The sequence below is a fragment of the Lygodium microphyllum genome, chromosome 18, assembly GCF_053477565.2.
Source record: "Lygodium microphyllum isolate KBCC chromosome 18, Lygodium_microphyllum_v1.1.10, whole genome shotgun sequence".
NCBI lineage: Eukaryota > Viridiplantae > Streptophyta > Polypodiopsida > Schizaeales > Lygodiaceae > Lygodium > Lygodium microphyllum.
The window spans coordinates 31,692,169-31,714,464 of NC_141152.1; the positions used below are offsets into that span (position 1 = coordinate 31,692,169).

At 40.9% G+C, this 22,296-nt stretch overlaps 1 protein-coding gene across 3 annotated transcripts in view; it reads left to right on the forward strand.

Annotated features, from left to right (window-relative positions):
- The window catches only part of LOC148020723 (Tetratricopeptide repeat (TPR)-like superfamily protein), a 232,694-nt gene extending 227,935 nt beyond the window's left edge, over positions 1-4,759 (forward strand). For 2 of the 3 annotated variants that reach the window (XM_087698546.1, XM_087698545.1), the window contains exon 15: positions 3,719-4,759. In XM_087698546.1, the coding sequence (XP_087554672.1) occupies positions 3,719-3,829 (111 nt within the window). In that variant the 3' untranslated portion in view covers positions 3,830-4,759. The remainder of the gene's footprint in view (positions 1-3,718) is intronic. The other variant, XM_087698547.1, reaches the window with a different exon arrangement.
- Positions 4,760-22,296: the final 17,537 nt, after the last annotated feature.

Below are 22,296 nucleotides of genomic sequence, written 5' to 3' on the forward strand. Positions count from 1 at the left end.
CAAGATCCGGGCATGGATGAAGGCATAAGAAGAAAAAGACCAAGTCACTATCTTGACTTGAAAAGAAGGTCAAGTTCAGTGTTTCTCCTTGATACCACAATAAGTGGCCCAAACAACTTAGAATGCTTGACCATTGTAATGTCAGCTTATTTTCGAGACTTAATGTTTGAAGAAAATGGAGAAAAACAAACACTTAAACCTGAATATTACAATTATTCATAAGATTACAGCCATGGAAACATAAAAAGAATGGAGACAATTGAGGGTTGAAGATGAGCAATCCCCTTGAAGGAGTATATTTCAGCTCAATGAAAGTCCCTTAGGGAAGAGCTAATTATAGTCAACCTAAGAATAGAGAAGTATTTCTCTTTCTCACAAGATCATGTAAAAGATGTTTTGCATACATGCATCAATTATTATGCAAAAAAGTAAGTAAATTACTATGCAACAAAGCAAGTAAATCTTTTACAAACTAGGAGTAGAAACTTTAAAGAGAGAGGAAATCATCCTTTCTTCTTTGTGGATCAACTATTCATTGTTGTGACTTGTCTCTTGATCTTAGAATGGAAGAGAGCTCGAGAAGGAGATGCTGTCAAACAATAGTGTAGAAGGGGGTAAAATTGATGAATTTGATGATGGAGAAGAGCAGGAGGATGATGAAGATGGTTGGGACCAAATTTGAGCTATCTTCAACTACTGTATATGAATTTACAGCAAACAAAATTGATGTAGAATGAGAGGAGATGAGCTCTTTTTATAGGGGAAAAGGAGACTTAGTGTAAAGAGGGAAAGTGAAGTAGCACAAGACAAGTATCTAGCCACATCATGAGGTGCGACTAGTGGTGGGAAACTTGGAAGCTTGTGTGACAAGTTTCCTGACACTTGTATTTTCTCTCTGTCCTTCCTTCCTCATCAAAGAGTGGCTGACTTGGATCCACTGCACATGCAACAATTGAAGGGTGCCTCCATGGACTGCTTAAGGGCCTATCATGATAAGAGAGGTGATGGATATCTTATTGTCACTAGCCCAATTTAATGGACCTTACATTTATCTTCTTTTCTTGCAGCAATATTTGAATAAGATTGTCCCCATAAAGAATAATTGTTTGACAAGGGTCCAATGCCTCAATTTCTTTGGGATGGGACCTTTTGGGTAAACAGAGGGTGGAGTAATGATTCTCTCTCCATCTTAGGACCCTTTTTGTCCTGAGAGGGGGTATTGAGCCACTAAAGTTAAGGTTTGCGTTAATCTCAAATATACATGCATTAATGTCTAATTTAGACCCCTTAAAACAGCCCCAAAAAGTAATTGAAAGCATGTTTAAAAATAGAAGGCTTAATTTAAACAGCAGGGAAAATGCCCTAAAATCCTCTATGAAAGATGTTGTGGGCATCCATCATCATCCCACATCCTTGATTATTGTTCAGCTAGCCTTCTCAGTTCACTGCCCGGACCCTTGTGAAGTGCACATGCCATCATCTCAGAGGTGCCCGTTGTATTTTTGAAGTTTCCACTTGTGACAGCCATTCTCTACTGTCACCCAGCCCTCCTAATGCATCACCCAACTACCCTACTGTTGCCCAGCCTCAGCCTGCTCTGCTAGCCCTTGTGCATGCCAACCAGCCTTATGACATCAAGTACCCTTGTCACAATTGTTGCAGCAGCTGTGTTTTGCAGTCCTGGCCTGCGTTTCATCATTCTAGAGGCACACCTGCTGTTCATAATCACCCCATTATCATCAGCTGTCATTTGTCATCTCAGCCAGCATACCTATGTTTTTGCTGCTCAAAGTCTACTACAACATCATGTTGCTTAGAGGATTGCATTTTGCTCCCTCCAATGGTGCCCATGACATCATCATCATTGGTGCCTATTGCTGCTTCATTTTGGGATCCATCGCAAGCATGACACACTTTGACATGATTTACCTCTGTCTGTCCTTGAGACATAAATGTTTGAGGCACCCTTATTGTATCATTCATATTCTCATTCACTCATTCTTATTGAGCATTCTACAGATTGTGTTATAGTACATTTTCCGTTTCTCTATGTTTACCATACCATTTCTTCACACCTTGGCTCAATGCCTTGGTCTCTTTGGGGTGGGACATTTTGGGTCAGGACTGAGAGCCTTCTCTTTTACCCTCTTACTTCTTGGGTCTGTGAAGGGTTGTTAAGCCACCAGGACAATGTAACTCAATTAATCATATATATTTCTTCTAGCTCTTAAAACAGTCCCAAAAAGAATGAAATCAATTGATACAATAACCCAGAATATCTAGTTGGATAATTGGCTCAGAAAGATCTATCAAAGGGACTCATTGTGCACTGCCACTTTCATCCTTGTCTCCACTTTGCGCATCAGCTCTCCAATCTGTCTCTCTGCCAGTCAGTTCAATACCTGTTGCCAGCATTGTTCCCTCTTTATCATTGTGATCATCAGTCTGCTGCCCGGCTGCCATCCATCTCCAAGAGCTGTTGCCTACCTCTCAGCCTGCATTTTCTGGACTATTTTCACTCTGAGATCCTGCCCAAGGCTGCATTTTGATTACCAGCTGCTTCTCTCTCTTCTACAGGCTGCCGCCAAGTTGCAGCCTGTTGTGTTTTGTCATCTGAGCATATCCAGACTCGGCTGCATTTGCTGCGCCTCTGCTGTCGTCATCCCTCAGTCACCCTCTGTCATCATTCATCCTATCTCGATCTACTGCATGGGGCAGTCCTCTTTGGCTTGTCACAGTGGTCTACATAAGATTTCTGCATCAAGATTTGCAGTTTGCTGCACTTTGGATCTGTTCAAGGAGGATGACACTCCCCCGTGACCTGCTCCCATGAGAGATAGTGGCTCTTGGACAGGTTGATTGTGTTAGTCATGTTCATACACTATGTTTTCTTTGCAAACCCTAGTGTACACTTGTCTGCTGATTGTTTTGTAAGAAATGGGCCTAGAAAGGCTTGATGACAATGAGCTGTATGCTCTAATGTGCCCTAGTGTTCATAAAGGTGTGGATAAGATTTTCCTTGCTAAAATGACAGGTTTGAATAGAAGAAATGAGTTTTTCCTTGCCCTTTTGCCTAGATATGTTACTTTTTGTCCAAGTGCTGATAGTCTCTAATTCCTCCATAGCTGGCTGTACAAATATGCCAGTATCTAGGTTGGTTAATAGCTTTCATCTGTGGGAAGGCAAAGTATGGGTCTTAGCAAAGCAAGTAGTCTTCATCATTGCATATGCTTCTACTAGAGTCATAAATATCATCCCATCCCAAAGCAACATCTATGCTAGAGTGCTGAAATGACCATTTGTCAGGTACTCCTGTATATTCTAGAGCGTCCAATGTTGTAGAGCTCCTGAATGTTGTCAGGTACTCATGTATGTTGTAGGGCTATTATATTTCAGATTCAGATTTTATTTGCCATAGCCACCATTACACGGATACCCTCTTGTTTTGTTGGAGGATTTCCATGTACTTTGTTTTCCATTTAAGTAAAACAAGATGGAACGAACTTGTGCCATGTCAATCTAGATTACATGCTTCATCTGTTTTTGAAAGGATATAAAACTTGGTCAACAAGATTTTATTTCACATTTTTGTCAAGATGTATATCCCATTTTTCACATACCAGATGAATGTAGATCAAAGTGCCATGTATTGTGAATAAGAAACCAAAAACACTAAAATACTTCTCTATTGATCCTTTCTCTCAATTGAACAAAACAGCTAGCAGACAACTGGGAGGAAGTTGATAGCTGGCTAGATGCCATCCGCCTTGCATATACAGTGTATTTCCGTGGAAATAGTGAAGTGCTAGCTGGAGTACTAGCAAGTTAATGCAAGAATTTTATGAAGCAGTGACTTCCTTGATCAATTGAAAATGGGAGGTTCTCATTTCATTGTCACTTTTGAGGACCAATGACTCTGGTAAAGAATACAAAAGACAGCTATCGTCATAAATGACAAATGCTGTGCTACTACATCACATTATTGTTTTGATGCCCTATCAGAACAACCTAGAAACTACTAGATGTGGAACTTGTCTCCTTGTATTATGCCTCGAACTTTGGCATTGTAGCGAGGTTAAAAATCAGGCATCATTCTTCATATCTGCCCATGGTGTAATGTCTGTATGTATGTACTGAATGCATTGATTTCAGGCTTGTGTTTGCAGGTGCCAATTTTGGGCAAACTTGAAATGTCATCTCTTGGTTCAAGACCAAATTTCAGAACCCATATGCAAATATTTTGATGCTAAAAGCTTTTTCTAAGCTTCCTTGCAAGCCCATGCAGCATGCTTACATATGTACGTATAGAGAAAGGTCAAACTGCTCTCATACAGAATTTCAAATTGGTGAAGCCAAATAGTGAGTGTCCAGAGACAGGTGAAAAATAATGTCTCAATTGGTAAGAGCCGATCAATGAGTGTTCACCTGTCCAATCGATCAACGAGTGTTCACAACAGGTGAAAAATAGTATGCACTGTGCTACCTACTAACAACATTGTTGTAAAACTATTGGTCATACTCAGCAGACTAGTGAAAGTGTGCTTTACTCATGGAAGCACAAGAAGAATAGTTTCAAACAGAAATGTGTTTGATAGCCATAGGAAAATTTCACAGAATGTTATTGCCATCATGTGAAATGAGTTTTTTGCTCCTGTTCCCTGTTCTCTAATTCTGTTCTCCCACGTTAGATTATCTTTCAGACCGCAGCCCATCTTGCCTAAGCAACAGCAAACAAGAAATCAAAGGAGTAATATTCATGAAGTGATTCAGATGTACACTCAAATTTCCAGTAGGCCGTTGTCAGTTGTTCATACAGCTCAATAAAGATTGAAGTAAGGATGTGAATTAGATGTTTTAGAATACGTATATGGGCTCATAAGGATGAAGAGCAGGCATAGAATATTCATTGTAGGTCACAGGAATGAAGATTCAGAACTAAGCTAAGCAAAATGAGAACTCAAAAGAGCACTCGGAAGGTGGAGATGATATGTATTAGACGCTACCATATCATGTTAAGTGGCTAACTTCCTGAAAACTGTTTTAAACACATGTGAAAGATGATGCTGTCCAGTGCTAGATATGAGGTTATAAAGCTTATGGTTTCTTAGAAAACAACAAACTTGCAATCCAATTTGGAGCAAAAGTTTCTCATGGCTGTTCTTTTACCCCATAAGCACAAATTTGATCTCTTAGTTGCCAAAATGTTCTCATACATTGGAGAATCCCACTTATTATCCATTCCAACACATCATTTGGCTTGCCTTAAGAGAAGAATATAATTATAGACTACATGTAAAGGACTAAGTATTGTTTCTCTTGTCATTGATTGCAATGCTAGATTTGACCTCTAATAAGTTTGTCAATTGTAAAGGCTCTCACAAACTCATGTTCAATCCACGGTAACACTTGGAATGTAAAGGGAGATCAAGTGCATATATGTTTCTAGTGATTGGTCAATTTTCACATTTGCTTAAAGATTAGAGAGAACGTGCTATTATCTACTTATTTAGGGATCTAAAGTATATGTTACAGTTTTGCCAGTTTTGTATGTTGTTCATATTGGTTGCTTGTGTTTACAAGAAGTCTTTGCCATTTTTAATTTAAATAATGGGCTTGAAACTTGTATTTGCAAACTTTTGCTTTGAATAACTAGTGTTATGTTGAGTTTGTATCTAAATAGAATTATGGGAGCTTGATTTTCTTCACACTTTTGCTATTAGAACCTACTTTGTGCAACATCCTTTACATAATTAAAAATCTAGCTAATCTAGCGTGACTTTTTCTCGTATACACCATGTTTATAGTAAAGATTCATAGAGAATCAAAGGGTGAGGACTTTTTAATTTTGTATCAATCATCTTTGTGAAGTTCCTTGATGCCACAAAAAAAATTATATGAATGGTAATGGTTATCGTAAAATTTTAAATATGATTTCTTGCTTAATTTTAAGCTTACACAATATACTTTGTCTTTAACTCGTACACATGAAAGCATTGTTTAGGCAACATGTGCCCACATACATGCACTCTTGTAACATTCTCATGTAGAGGCATGCAAAGTTTTTAGTGACACTTTGTATGAATGGTGGGAAACCTCGAAAGTTGTGAAAACCAATGTCATTAAGAGTTCAAAATAAAGGTTTTGCATCATTTGTAGTAAAAATTGAGTAGGAAGGATTTTGAAAAAGAAATTTCTAAGAACTAAAACAGAAAAGGAGCTTACTTAGAATATGTTCTTTAAGGCCATGTATCTTGCTCTATTTTGTAGGCAATTTTTTGTAATAAATGTTGAGAAGCTTAAAATAAGTTGCTTCTAAGACTTAAATGCAATGAATGTTTGTTTATGATTCAACAAAGTAGTGGTAAGCATAGATGCAACAAATCGAATCTTTTTTAGGGATACATGTACATGGCTAATGTTAAACCCCCCTTCTTGTATTTTAATATTAGTAGTTAGAGATGGCTTATGCTTTTTGTAATCATTCTTACTTTGAGCTACATAACTTTCATTATCTATGTGGTTCCTAGCTACATACCAATTGATTTTCCTAAATTATATACTTTATTTCTTTTACTATGGGGATAACAATACTAAATTTGAGATCTACTCTATTTGCAATGTTCTTTTTTTTGCTCTAGTTAACTAAAGGTTCTTTTGAATGGCTATGCAAACTTATATGTTGTCTCAACTCTTTGTCTTAGTTCTAGGGTGGTTACTTTGTCTTAGTTCGTTCAAAAAAGGAATGTCTTTTGTAGAATACTTTATGTTGTGCTATATAGCACATGTTGATTTGTGTAATTTTCTCAATACAACTAGCTTTTGTATCAAGTGTGGTCAATCATCATGCCTAGCAATAATGATGTATTCTATATGTTGGTGGTTGTGGATAAGTTGAATAAAAGAAATTATCCACCATGGACTTACATGATGCGTTATGTATTGGTTGAAAAAGGATTGTAAACATTGTGTAGGAAATCGATGTGTCTTATTGTGGCTATGGAATCTACAAGTGCAACAAAAACATATGCTATTTAGGATTAGGTTCCAATTCTACTATACTTAAACATGTGCTATTGAAGATTAGGCTCCATTTCTACTATACTTAACACTTGCAATACCTACTACTTAGAAAATTCACTAGGATGGCACGCACAAGAAGGTTCATGCCTTGATTGTGTAGTGTAGCATTAAACTTGCCATGATCTTACAAATTCACTCATGTAAGATTGCTAAAGATCTTTGGGCACATCTATATCAACAAAGAAATGAGGTCCATGTTACTTACTTGCATAAGCAGTCAACTGAGCAAACATATGGATGGGCATATTGAATTTTTTGGCCAAAAGACAAATTTGAAGGATCAGTTGTTGTTTTCGATGAGATTTTGAAAGACAATTCACTCATGCACACTATTCTCTATGGTCGTCTTAATTCTTATTAAAGTTTTGCATATACTCTTCATTTAATGATGAAAGACAATCCCAATGCTTTGTAATTTTACAAAATATATCCATTATGGATATTACAAATCAAGCTTTACTGGGTAGACAAAAAAATTAAGGAAAACCTACATTTTCTACTAGTAAGCAAAAATTGGTTAGCTCTATTCAAACAAAGAAGACTGATAAGGATGGGGAAAAATCGAGGAAAGAAGATTTTGGACATTTGGTAAGGATAGATATCATGTCATTAAGAACTATTCTAAACTAGTTACGAAGCATTGCAATTTGTCACTCATATCAGGCCTGGCATGGTGAAAAAGCATCCACTCAATTAGATGTTTCTGGTTGCTTGGCTAAGATATTAGTATCTATGTAACATCGTAAGAAATTGGATGTCAAGATACACCTTTGTCGATTACAATTGTAAAAGCAAAGGTTAGAAGTTTTATCATGCACAAACTAAGCATATCTCTAGTAATTCATGATATTGTATTTATGTAAGATGTTATATAGCCTTTGCTCTCTTGGACTAAGGAGATAAATGTACACTCAAAGGTTATATATGACACTTTATTGCCTCTTTTTAGTAGTGGACAATCAAGTATACCACCAAGTAAGTCAAATTTTGAATCTTTCCAAGTTTCTAAAGAGATGATAGATTAGCCTTTCGAAGAGTCTAGGACTATGTCAAAATGGCTAGTACATACATTACATGATAGTGAATTGGATGCACCTTTGTCTATTCATACTCTTTTTTTGCTTTAATAGTGCATTTTATGCATTAGATTGTAATGTACTAGATGTTTCCAATAGGTGTGCTAATGATGAGCATGTTTCTTTTAAAGAGGTCCAAAATTCAAAGCAATGGATGATTGCTATGCAATTTGATTGTGATGTTATCAAGAATGGCCCTTCTTGTGTGACTTATATCCTAACAAAAGGCCATTGGTAACTTTGGTTCCACTTGTCGTATGATGAAAATTCGTAGAATTTGTGTATTAGCAATTGATAAATGATTATTATGTACATCAATTAGACATCACATCACATTTTGAATGGCAATTTGCAAGTAGTATTTTAGTCTTATGGTTTTGTTCAAAATGGACAAGAAAGCAAGGTGTGTATATTGAAAAAAGCATTGTATGGTGTGAAGCAAGAACCTCAAGCTTGGGATGAGAAAATAGAAACATACTTGATAGCACATGGTTTTTAGGATAGCCCAACTGGGAGCACATTTTATGTAGAATATGAGGACAATGTACCTCTAATCATCATGATTTATGCTAATGATATGCTTTTGATGAGACAAATATTATTGATTTTAAGTCTAATTTGAATTTGGCTTTTGATATATCAATTATTGGCTTTATTGCATTCGTATTTGGAAATTCAATTTGGATGCATTGGTTTGTGGCAAATAAAGTATGTTGAGAGATTGGTGCAAAGATTTGGTCTTAAGGATTGCAAGCCTATTGCTAGTTCCATGGAGACAAGTTTAAAGTTGAGCCTTCATGATAATGAACACTAATTTGATGTATTTCTATATCACTAGACTATTGGATGCTCAATTAATGTATATATTATTAGGCTTGACATTCAGTTTATAGTTTTCATCTATGATCAAGTTTATGCATAGCCAAGCTACTAAGTATTGGCAAGAAATGAAACAAGTTTTTTACTATTTAAGTGGAAATGGGACCCTTGGGATACTTTATCCCAAGGGTAGGTCATTCTAGCCAAATTTACATGCCTTTTTAGATTTTGATTGGACTAGTTTTTATGATACTTGCATATCCACAAGTGGTTTTTGCTTCATGCTTAGCAACTCATGCATATCATTGTTGACCTACTATCACTATTTCTAGTTTTGAAGCTAAAAACAAAGGGTAACTTTCACAACTTTATGTGTTTGTCTCCTACATTATTTAGTTGATTTGGGTGTTTGACAACCACCTCTACCACCACCATCTTCACAATATCAAACCACGTTATCAGTTGCATAAAAGCCACTATTTCATTTTGACACTAAGCAAATTAAGATGAATTATCATCATGCTAGGGAGAGACTCTCTACATAGGAGAGATCCGTATGGTATGCATCCCAACATAGGACAACCTTGTAAATATTTTCACAAAGGTGTTGCCTCGTGAGAAGTTTGGAGCTTCTTGTAAAGCTTTGGGCTTGCTCCCCTTGTGGATTGATCATAGTCCACTAGTCTTGGCACTTCCCTATACATAAGCATTGTCGAAGGGGTTTTAATCGAAAGGTCGTATCCACCGGGGATGAGAGAGAGAGAAAAAAGTAGAGAATAGGAGATAGAAGAGAAGAAAAAGAATAGATAAGAGGTACACACAATAAAGATAAAGCATAATGAATCAAAGCACAATGTATTGATAGAATGTGAAATTCCTTGTCTGGCACTACTCAGAAGCAATCTCCAAGCATTAGATCTCTTGGAGCTCCCTTGTTGTAGACCAAAAACGTGCATCAAAATAGTAGCTTCTTCTCTGTTGCTCAGATCACAAATCTGATGGTTTCATTGGCTCCGAAAGGGGAGTAAAACTGCAAGACACTTGCTCAAAATTCTTCCAGGTCACTTCTTCTTCTTCTCCCAGTTCTTTGGAGTGTTGTTTGACACCTGTAAATAGCGATCACACACCGCGTGATTTTATCAGTCCTTTTTACATGAAATCTCCAAAACTAGTTAAAAAAGTCACTTTATTTTTTGAATGTCACCCTATTCTAGAAGTTTCCATAGGTTTTTAGGATATTTACAAGAAATAATATGTAAAATATTTAAAAATTCTAAATTTATCCAAAAATCTAGTATTTTTGAACCATCCATACTATGGATAGTGACACTAATGACTGATATGGCTTTGACTCTCTAGATCAATAAGAAAGCTGAATGATGATGCACTCTATCCGTGTAGCAGCACGACATCCACCCCCTCTTAATCTGCACATACTCCAATACGTGCCACCAATGCACCACCTAGGTCAAACACCCATAGCGTCAATTTGTCGCTTATCATGCATATAAGAAGGCATCCCCCTGGATCGTAGATCAAAATATTCAACATTTGTACAACTCTTGAGACATACCTAGTACCCCCTCTAGGGTCAAAAGGCATTGGGTGCACATCATACACATCTCTCTTCTGTTTCTCTTCCACAAGTACATTTTTGTTTTGCACTTTTGCTAAATATGCATCCACTGAATATGCATCTACCAGTGATTCCCATCCAGTTATGTCATGAATGTCTTGCCATGCATGAGACATTTCACTATCAGTAACTTTCCTCTTTTCAATTGTATGCAAAGCATGTGTCCATATTGCAGTCTTTGAACCAACCATCACTTGGTCATGTATTCTATCCAACTGTAGACCAAAAGTAGAAGCATGTACAACCGCATAAGCATTTCGAACAACCAAGTCTTCCAACAACTTCTGCATATCTGCCTTTCCAAAATTCAAAGCAAGAGGAAATCTCGTTTCTTGTACATGGATCTTAACATCTTTCCAAATCGTGCCACCAAGGCCTCTTGATAAGCAGCACAATCCTTCCTTTCATTCTGCAAACGATCACACCACATACATATTTTCCTTGGTTTAGGGGATGCTACCCATCCCCTTTCCTCTTTTTCTTTCTCATCCAATTTTGCAACCTTCAATTGAAGATCCCACATGCCTTTGACCAATTCATCTAATACATCTTTCTCCCTAACATTAGGAACAGTAGGTGCAGCCATAGGATTAGCCACATAAGCGGATGGCTTACTAGATATATCAACTATTTTGCCCGTAACTGTGGGCAAGCTAGATACATGCAATCTTTCTCTTCTTCTATGCTTTTTCACTAGTGCAATAACAGCTTCCTTAACATGCCTCCACTTTGTTTTAAGCCATGTCTCTGTAGTCTGATCCTCTAACAAATCATCAAGCTTATCTTGAAGCTCAGGATTTACAGCTTGTAGAAACAATTCAATTTTTTTATATGCAAGAGCTTGTTGTTCTGCTACTAGTAAGTGTTTCACCAAAAGTCTGCTTGCAATTACCTCTATGGGTTTCAATCTTTACTTACATGTTCTTGCAAGGTCATTGCAAGCATGTTTATCGCTTGGCATTGGGGTGATGTGTTTATATCTAGTATTATTGGGATTAGCTTGTACTACATTTGGGCATACCAATCTAACTGCTCAAACCGACTTTCAAATTCTCTTAATAACTATGTAGCCACAAGACCCTTATTAGGTTGTAGAACCCACTCATGGAAAGCCTTACGAATAATCAAACTAGTGACTTTAATGTAAAATTCTTCCCTGAGTGTCTTCTTGAAAGCTACCCAATCAACATCATGCACGTATAATTCAATAACTCATGCTTTTAATTCATATACAGTGATCCGTACAAAATATTGGCTCCATGCAAGTTGAGCCACCCCAAAGAACTCCATATTTTGAGCATATGTATGCAAATATGCAAATACATCCCTGCCATTAAACAACTTCATCTCACGCTCTATTGCCAGTAGAGCATTTATCACAATAGTTTATGTTTGAGCAAAAGCCCGCATCACCTTTTGTTGTCGTTGTACCTGCATAAGCATATTCATATTCTACACTAACTGCTGCAAAATATCACTAGAAATTGTGCTTGAAGGTTCTCCCATCTTTTCTTTCCTTCTGACGATCTTTCACATCGGATTCACCAATGTCGAAGGGGTTTTAGTCGAAAGGTCATATCCACCTGGGATCAGAGAGAGAAGAAAGTAGAGAATAAGAGATAGAATAGAAGAAAAGAATAGACAAGAGGTACACGCGATAAAGATAAAGCACAATGAGTCAAAGCACTATGTATTGATAGAACCAAAAATTCCTTGTCTGAAACAACTCAGAAGCAATCTCCAAGCATTAGATCTCGTGGAGCTCCCTTGTAGACAAAAAACGTGCATCAAAACAGTAGCTTCTTCTTTGTTGCTCAGACCGAAAATCTGATGGTTCTCTTAGCTCCGAAAGGGGGGTAAAATCACATGACACCTACTCAGAATTCTTCTAGATCACATATTCTTCTTATCCCAGTTCAGAGTGTTGTTTGATGCCTGTAAACTGCGATCGCACGGCGCACGATTTTGCCAGTCCTTTTCACATGAAATCTCCAAAACTTGTTGAAAAAGACACTTGCTTTTTTGCATGTCACCTTATTCTAGACGTTTCCATAGCTTTTTAGGATATTTACAAGAAATAATATCCAAAATATCAAAAAAATGCTATACTTGTCTAAAAATCTAGTATTTTTGAACCATCCATACTATGGACACTAACACTAATGACTAATATGGCATTGACTCTCTAGATCAATAAGAAAGCCGAATGACGATGCACTCTAAAGTTTTTCATACTATGTCCGCGTATCAGCACGACAGTGTGCCAGTTCTTGTTCATTGCATCACTCTCTTAGTGGACAATGTGTATGTTAACCTCAAATCGAGATGGCGGAAATATGAAGCAAAGAGCAGAAAAATGACAAAAAAATAGCAAAGGCACAGAGGTGGCCCCTAAAGCTAAGCTGAGGACAAAAATAGAATTTTAAATGGAAGGCAGCTCAAAAGACTCTAAAAACTCTTGTAAAAGAGTGCCAAGCTCCATCCTGTGCCATTTGTAAAATAATAGACTGGTGTAGGCTTAAGGCATGAGGCAAGAAGAGGGAAATAGAAGAAATGACCTTGCCACAATTGCCGGTCATGTAAAAAGGGATGGGTGTCCATGGGATTTTAGGGCTTATATATAAAGTTCAAAAAGTGAATGGAAGCTCTCTTTTTTTTGTGTGGCTGACAAGAGTCCTCTCTTCTTCTCTTCTTCTCTTCACCTTGCTTGTGCATGTGCTCTTGAGAGAGGGAGTGAGGGATCAAGAGGGTGAAGCTCTTCACCATCTCCTCTTCTCTTCTTCTCTTCTCTTTTCTTTTCACGTGTGTACGGCTATAGTGGATGGACCTCGAAGAAGGAGACTTGAGGATGCTTAAGCTAGTGTCTAGGATCGTGGAGCTACCCGGTGTGTGCGAGGGAGGAGGCAACTCACTTCAGTATCGAGATAAGATCACTACACTTGTAGGTTTGAAGGCGCGTCAGCTAGGTGAGAGATAGCCATTAGAGCTCGCTTGAAACAATAAGCAGTCCGTGGATCTTGGCGGTTGAGCATAAACTCCCTCTACATTTTGGTTCCATTGCCGAGACCAATGGATTCAAGCTTGAGCACTTGTGCGCCTCATATCACTTGTATCTTTGATACAAGTATTTTGGTTATTTTGGTTATTTGATGATTAGAAAAGAAGGGGAAATCATTTTAGCTATTTGCTTTTGATTCTTGTTGCATTTAGCGTAGGATAGGAGTAAGAAATCTGATTGGAAAGGCGTAGGGTTTACTACTGTAAAACAGGGCAAAACATGGCACAAATCATGGTAAACGGGGAAAAAAGAGTTTTGAAATTATTAATATCAACAAGTGAGTGATTGGGGATAGCAAGACCTTGCTCGAGAAGGGGTTTAAGGGCTAGGAGACCGTAGAAGAGCTCATTTTTCACCCGAGCATTGAGAGAGAGAAAGAGAGCTTCCATTGTTGATTCGATTCGATCTTGCCATCGGGGAGTTCTTCGCATGCGTCAGGTATATCAAACCCTTCCTCCTATATCCTTGTTGTGATCTGGAAGTTTGTGTGGCTTGTGATTGCTTGGATCACTAGATTTAACGAAATCATCCTCGACACTACCGTCATCGCGCGTGACTTGGCCCATTCGAGTGGCTTGGTTCTGAGCCAAGTCCCAAAATCGGCCCTCGACCCTCTTGCATTTGGCCAATTCGGCCATGTTTGGATTCGGCCTTCGACCAACTTGATTCAGGCCAAACCAACTCAGCCATTTTCACGTGGCCCTTTTTGACTCCGCCCATCCAAAAATGATCAACTCGGCCCACTAACTTGACTCGGCCCTCAACCATGTCCATTTGGCCGTCCAAGCTGCAAATTCAGCCATCGTTTCTATTCGGCCCTCAACCCGTCCGAATCTACCACTTAGCCCCTACAATTCGGACGAGTTGGGCCGAGTCAAATTTTTACAATTTTTTTGAAAAGTTGCAGTAGACCTAGCCAGATCTTAACCACACAAACCTTTGTGAGCCATCTCGACGGCCCAGAACTCAATTCTGGTGCAAGGAACAGGCGAATTCGCAAGACGCAGCCGCTTAGCAACTTGAGTAGGTTATTGAGAGAGTCAGCGCCTTAACGGTAGCCAGTGGAGTCACAGACCCCGAAACAAACCTAAAACAAGTAAGATGACGTAGCAAGGAACCTTAAAACCTATCAAGATGCCCAGATATTGAAGAAATTGATCGAACAAGTCTATCATACCTAAGATGAAACAAGAGTGCGTAAGCCGCTTAGACACTTGTTCTTCGCACTCATCTTGATTTCCAGCACTTGAAGTACACCCAAGAATAGTCGAAAGCCTGATTGAGCACAAGTGCATGGAAAAGAACACACACGCACAAATGCTGAGTGGAGGTAAATTGAGGATTATATGCAATAATTAAAAAACTCACTCAGATAAAAGAACTTGAAGGAACCCACCAATAGGAGAAGATCCCAAGATATAGACAGGCAATCGGAGAAGCCCAGCATAGGACCAAGTGAACAACAACAGAGATGTGGATCTACCCGACCTGCTTAACCTTATCGACAACTTGGTGGAGCACGAGAATGCAACCGTGTCAGAAGAGAGCTCAAACCGCAGGCAAAACGAGGAACTCAACTTAGGAGTTTTCCTAGAAGCCATCCTACAGTTGGTGAACAGCTATGATTCTCATGCTCGGTACAAGCACCGCGGTAGAACGGCAAAAGCCATCATAGCTGACCTAGAGGAGGAAAGGAAGCTAGCCCACAAAGCACTGCAAAGGCATAGTGGAATACAACCGAGACCAACAAAGTAGGAGCCTGAGGCAGAACACAGAGATGCAAGAGATATAGCGAGGTGCTGAACCTAGTAGGCACGAATCGAACTAACCATGAGAGAGCGTTAGAAGGAGACGATGTTGAGTGAGCTTCTCATGAAGCGATTGCTAAACAACACAACAGCAGAGCACAGCGCTACAACATTAGCAGCATCACTACTAGCAGGGTTAGGGGTAAACCAAGGCTCTAAGAGCCACCCTAAGATACCAATTGTCGCTAGGTAGCTTGATAAGTACCAGCCCCATGACGATCCATACAGCTTCATAGAGCAGTTTGAGCAGGTCTGCGAGTCCAATGGTCTCACCGACTTAACTCAATGCTCTCAAGCATTCAGGCTTTGCTTAGGCGACAAGGGTTAACTTGGTATACGAATTTAGATGCCGCAGAGCAAGTGAACTTCAATGGCCTCAAAAACCTCTTCATTAAGAGATTTTTCGAGCCCGGATACTTTGACAACCTGCTACTATGACTCATGAATGTCAAACAGAAAGAAAAAGAGGGCATCCGCGACTATGTGACCCACGTAAGGAGTCTCTTCAAGAGAATCCCAATGGGCGAATGACCAACCAAAAGAGCATTGTCAACTGTATTCATCAGTGAAATACGAAATGAGGAGCTTTATAAAGCCTTGGTAGGCAACTCGAGCTTGCAACGAGATGCGCTGGCTAGGGTGTTCAAAAAAGCCATTCGAGTAGATGACCAGCTAAAGGAGAGGAGCTCCAGGAACTCGAACCAAGAAGAGACCAACTCTAGAAGTTCAGAGAGAGCTTCAGCATCCAGCGAGAGCGATCAGGCACGCGTACCCAAGATAAAGGAAAGGCCACGGACACCAACTAGGAATTGGCTGACATGAAAATGGAAATAGCCAAGATGCAGGAGATGCTAAGATGACCAACGTACTCACACGTTCAATGCGTGTACTGTGGCATAAACCATTTACCAACCGAGTGTCAAGACCCCAGGTCACGACCTTGTGCTAATTGCAATAGGTTTGGTCACAATGTTGCGCATTGTAGATTACCTAGAAGACTTCCATACTCACAACCATACAGTCAACCTTACCTAGTGAATAGGCCGCAACAATTCTTCAAAAGGGGAGCTCCATTGGCCCTTCCCACGCCAAATCACATTAAGCCGGCTGTTCCTAGAATGGACAGAAATTCTACTGGAATACCTAGACCACCTAGTCCCTATGTGACCCATCCACCGAGTGACGCTCCAATCCACAACGTGGAAGAGCCAACTGAGGAAGAGACTTAAATATACCCTTACATCTCACATGACGATGAGGGAAACAAAGTCCTTATGAACTATCGACTAGTACCGGTGATGGTGTTAGCTAGGAGACGAGGTAAAGGCCTAGGAGGGCAGACCCAAGAACCAATCATGTGTTGGACTTGCGGTCACCTAGGACACGTCTCATCACGTTGTCCTAAAAGGAAGCAACAAAATAGAGACAAGACTGACCTAACGTGCCCTTAGTACAGAATCACTCATCTCTTCATTAACTGTCCAAAGCGAAAACCATCCTCGAGTTCGGCTAACATGCCATCCATCCCATTGGGGCTATTCAGTGTCGAGAATCACAATGGGGAAGCTACACCTATCCCATTGTGTTGTAACCCATGCACAAATGAAGCAAGCCGGCATATCACTGCCAGATCCTAGCAATCTTGACGAAGCCTCGATAGGAAAGAAGAGCCATAAGCGAAGTAAGAAGAGGCCCGAAGCTAAAGTCACGCTCAAACATGAGAGTGCCACAACGCTACCTATTGGAAAGAAAGCCATTGACAGTGAGGCAGAGACATCAGCCCCAAAGACTACTGAAAAGGGAAGTGCTAAGGTTGGGGAGTACCCCAGCTCGAAGCGCCTAGAGGCCATCGAGAAGGTGAAGGAGTGGGTAAAGGAGACCCAAGAACACCTAAAAGATGTTGAGCCCATCTTAGAGGATGAGATCGAGGATATCTCCATCATAAGCATGTCAGTCTCACCCCCTCGACCAAAATCGAGAGATGCGACTGCGCCACAAGCAATACCACTTAGGCAAAGCCTTAACACTACGGGCCAGCAAATCAGTCATGGCCATTGGCTAGGACAATCCGGAATAGGAGAAAGACGAGTAGTCAACAACCTCCTCACCACTCTAGTGACCACCCCTATGACGCTAAGCCTGGGAGATCTACTTAGGCAGCATTCGACCCTATAGCAAGACTTGAAGCAGTGGGTTGAAGGATCACGAGAGAAAGTTGTTGCAGACCTACAAAAATATGATGCAAAGACGCAAATACCGAGTTTGACATTGCACTCCGTGCCTAAGTCCTTGCACATTACTACTTTTTGGGAAGGCACTGAGATACATGTGGTCTTACTAGTCTTAGCCCTAGGCGACACAACAAGGAAAGGGATTGTAGACACAAGGGCGGGAGTTAATGTACTGAGCCACACAGTGCTCCAGACTTGGGACAACCCACCAGTCGAGACTGCTAGGTTCAATGTCACATTAACTAACGAAATGAAAGTGAATCCATTCGGGGTGCTAAAAAACTGGGCAGTGAAAATCACAGGAGTCCAATTCTCAGTTGACTTTATAGTTATGAAGGGAGTGGACTACGATATCTTATTGGGCCAACCCTAGATGCATAATGCCAAAGTGATCAAAGATTAGGGGAATTGTCTCATCTTCATAGGCAATAGAACAGAAACCGTAAGGGTAGAAATGGACTCCTAGAAGACCACACCAGTCGACCTCTATGTCATTTTCACAATGCTTAAGGGTGATGCTCAGATCACGAAATCCTACGGGCCCCTGACTAAGTATATCCCATGTCCTGAAGATGAGCAAGATTGGATGCATGTCCTTGCTACCATCGACATGCTGTTCTCGGACAATGAGGAGTACGAACATGCTATTAAAATGATCAGCAAGCCCAAGGATATACCCTCGATGCCAATTTGCATGATGGCAGGAAATCTTCACAAAAGACTCAACCCTATCACTTTCAAACTGCTAAACAACAAGAGGGAACTCCAAGAGATTTTAGAGTATTTGATCGGCAAGCTAGCTAGCAATCCGGCAGCAAATTTCAAGCCACTCGAGGATCTCTTAGATGAACCAAGGTGGCAATGGACTAGGATGCATGACCTAAACCTCATGTACAATTGGGCCCTAGTCCCCAATCAAAGACACGAGACATAATAAGACCTAGGAGACGACGAGCGGTCTGACAAAAATGCTTCCGATGACGAATACGAAGATTGCCGCTCCTTCAGTAACAAGAGTGAGGGTGAGATAGATACCATAGAATACGACATTGAAGGACAAGAGATAGAACAGATACGAGCGGACTCCAAACCACAAAGAAAGAACACCTTCAGGATAGAGTGAGGGGTCATTGTCATGGATTGTGACTGCACTTGGTTGAAACATATAGGAGCCATAGACTTTGAATAAGCAGGCCTAACCCAACTAGGTACCACACCAGTACTTACAACAAAGTCACCCTCTGAGTTGCGATCACCAGGAGAGACTACCTCTTCTAGTGAAGACAAGGAGTTTGATTCTGAGTCGGAAGTGAGTTCGGAGAGCGACCCAGAAATACCTAGGCCTCCCAAGACTAGACGCACCAAGGGGGGCCTACTCGTCAACCTGAGGCATAGACGGTTAAAGGAAAAAAGGGCAAAAGAGCCTAAGGATGCATGAGCAGACAAACAACGAAAACCACAAGACCTCCCTAAGAGATTTACGAAGTTTAAGAATGGTGATAGGGTAGTGATCCTGCTGGGTGCCAAACGTCAAGGGCAAGCAAGTGAACCCATCGAGTGACCTACCAAAGTTAAGGATGTGAACCTAGCCCAAGAAGGGGAGACACCCTAACCTGTCTTTATTGCCGATGACTTGACGAAGGAAGAGGAGACAAGTCTTATCGCTCTCTTGCAAGAGTATATAGACGTATTTGCTTGGTCCTTAGAAGAGCTTAAGGGGGTAGATCCGAAATAAGTGACTCATAACGTACCCATGATGCCAGACACAATGCCGGTCAAGCAGCGACCATACCCTATGAATCCAAAACACGCTCATGCGGTCAAGGAAGAGATTGACAAGCTTATGAGAGCGGGATTCATCTACGAAATTGAGCACACAGATTGGATGTCACCCATAGTCATTGTAATCAAGAAAAACGAAAAGATTAGAGTGTGTGTTAATTACAAGAAGGTGAACGCTGCCACTAAGAGGGACAACTACCCATTGTTGTACACTGAGCACATGCTCGAGAGAGTGGTGGGCAAAGAGGCCTATAGTTTTCTAGGTGGCTTCTCTGGATACAATCAGGTGCAGGTGCATCTTGACGATCGGCATAAGATTGCATTTGCCACCAACTGGGGGGTCTTTGCCTACATAGTCATGCTCTTCGAGTTGACTAATGCTCCAGCCATCTTTCAACTGCCAGACACGCACCTGTTTAGCCCATCCAGTGAGAGAGATTTATTTCGAGCCGACTTGACACCATATTGGGTAGACGAGATAGTCCAAGTACTTGAGCATGGACTACCTAAATGATCGATAGAGAAATCCCAACTTGGGCGACTTATCCTCAAGATCCAACCCTGTTAGTTGATAGCAGGCCAGCTATATAGGCTAGGGCAAGACGGATTATTGCGTAGATGCATATGTGAGCATGAGATGCACGATGCGCTCTCAGAGGTGCACATCGGAATTGCTGGAGGACACTTTAGCGGAGATATGACAGCCTGCAAGGTGCTGCAGTCTTAACTGTGGTGGCCCATGCTTTTTGCCTTGTGGCATGATTCGTTAAGCCCTATGACGAGTATCAACGGACAAAAGTCCCGATTCGCAAGGATCAAATGACGCTAACCCTGATATATGCATGACAACCCTTCGAAAAATGGAAAATTGACTTCATAGGGCCGATTAGTCCTGTGGCACAATACTCATGAGCCAAGTACATCATTGTAGCCACTGACTATCTAACAAAATGGGCAGAAGCAAGAGCTACAAGAAAGAATGATGCTAGAATGATTGCCAAGTTCCTATGGGAGCAGGTAATCTCACGATTCAGCTGCCCCATCGAACTGGTTAGCAACCAGGACACACACTTCATTTATGAAGTGATTGTGCATCTTCTATCCACCTTTCTAATTATCCACCGAAAATCCTCGCCATACTACCCTTAGGAAAATGGCTAGGTGGAATCCACAAATAAAATTCTAGTAAACGTCCTGACCAAGGTAGTCTCTGCTTTGCATAGCGACCATGATAACAAGTTGATGGCAGCCTTGTGGGCTTACCGCATAGCCTATAAAACGGTTGTAGGCCATACGCCTTTTAGGTTGACCTATGGAACTAAAGCAATTCTACCTGTAGAGTTCTTCATTCTTAGCCTGAGAATTGCACTTCACGAATGATAGGAAGGGAAGGAGGCATGGATGAAACATCTAGATGAACTTGAATGCCTCTTAGAAACTCGACTTCTAGCTAGCCATGTGCTCATATGTGAGAAAGCACGACGCAAAAGCTGGTTTGACAAGCATGTCACACAGCGCGACTTTGAATAGGGAGACTTAGTGCTCTTATACTCCGTTAAGGGGCATAAACAAAAAATGAAGTTTAAAGATCTAGGGCCTTTCAAGGTTCGTGCCATCACCCGAACTGGTAATGTTGAACTCGAGACTCTGGAAGGCGAGGGTATAGGCTTCTTCAAAACGGCAGTCGCATCAAGAAGTACTACCCTCCCATACATCCTCTGCATGAACCACCAATGTTAGAACCCCCTGTCAAGGTACAAGTAGCCACAATCATGGAGATTGACAATGAAGATGAGGAAACTGCAGAACCTGCTTACCTCTGCATCACAGTCATTGCCAAGTAGACATGCACTTTCAACTCCTTAATTGATGAGGGAGCAGACTTCAATGCCTTAACCCATAATCAGGACCCACATTGGCAAACCACAATTACTGCCCACTATCGCCAAACTAAGCCCATATGGGGGCCGATCATACGCACTCCTAGGGAAGTGCATGGCCGTAGTTTCTATCGAGCCTGAGAGCATACCATTGATCTTTTACGTGTTGCCGAACACTAAAGATGTAGGCACGAAGTCGCTGCTAGGTCCAACCTTTAAAAAGCAAGCTCACTGCAATGTCAATTATGAGTTGCAGTGTATCCACCTAGCCATCAGCAATGTCTGCATAGTCGCAGCTTTTAGCAAGGGTTGCACAACTCCTACGAGATCCACAAGGCCACCGATAGAAACACCTACAGTCAAGCCTCTATGCCAGCAACCCGCTACAGCCAAAGCCAATGCCTATGAACCCCAGTTCAGATGGGTACCTAAACATTAGAGCGTGCCACCGAGGAGCGATCGGCCACACCTTCACAAGGCTAAGAACGCAACCTCAAAACCTAAGAGGCCAACACAAAGCTACAGACAACGACGTATGGTGAAGCCACGATGGGTTCCTAAGACCCTATTGCAAGTACAAGGTTATTATGAGGGCAATGCCTAGATATGGATCCATAAGGCTAAAATAGCCAATGGCACTAACCAAATGCTACCCTCACGCTTAACCATACCTAACCATACAACGTGTCAAGGCCAAAGCCGCACAAGCCTCGAGACACCAAGCCCATAGACTCACAACTGATTATGCCCATGAAGACCGATCAAGTCTATTGGCCCAAATCTCAGCCTGCTACTCCCAAACCAGTACCATGTAACTCTACCAAGACTCAAGAAACCGCATCTACTAGTAGCAGTGCCCGATTAGTAGTCCAGTCCCAGTCCGTTGTGCGAGGGACCCAACCACAATCTCAAGAACAATCGAAACC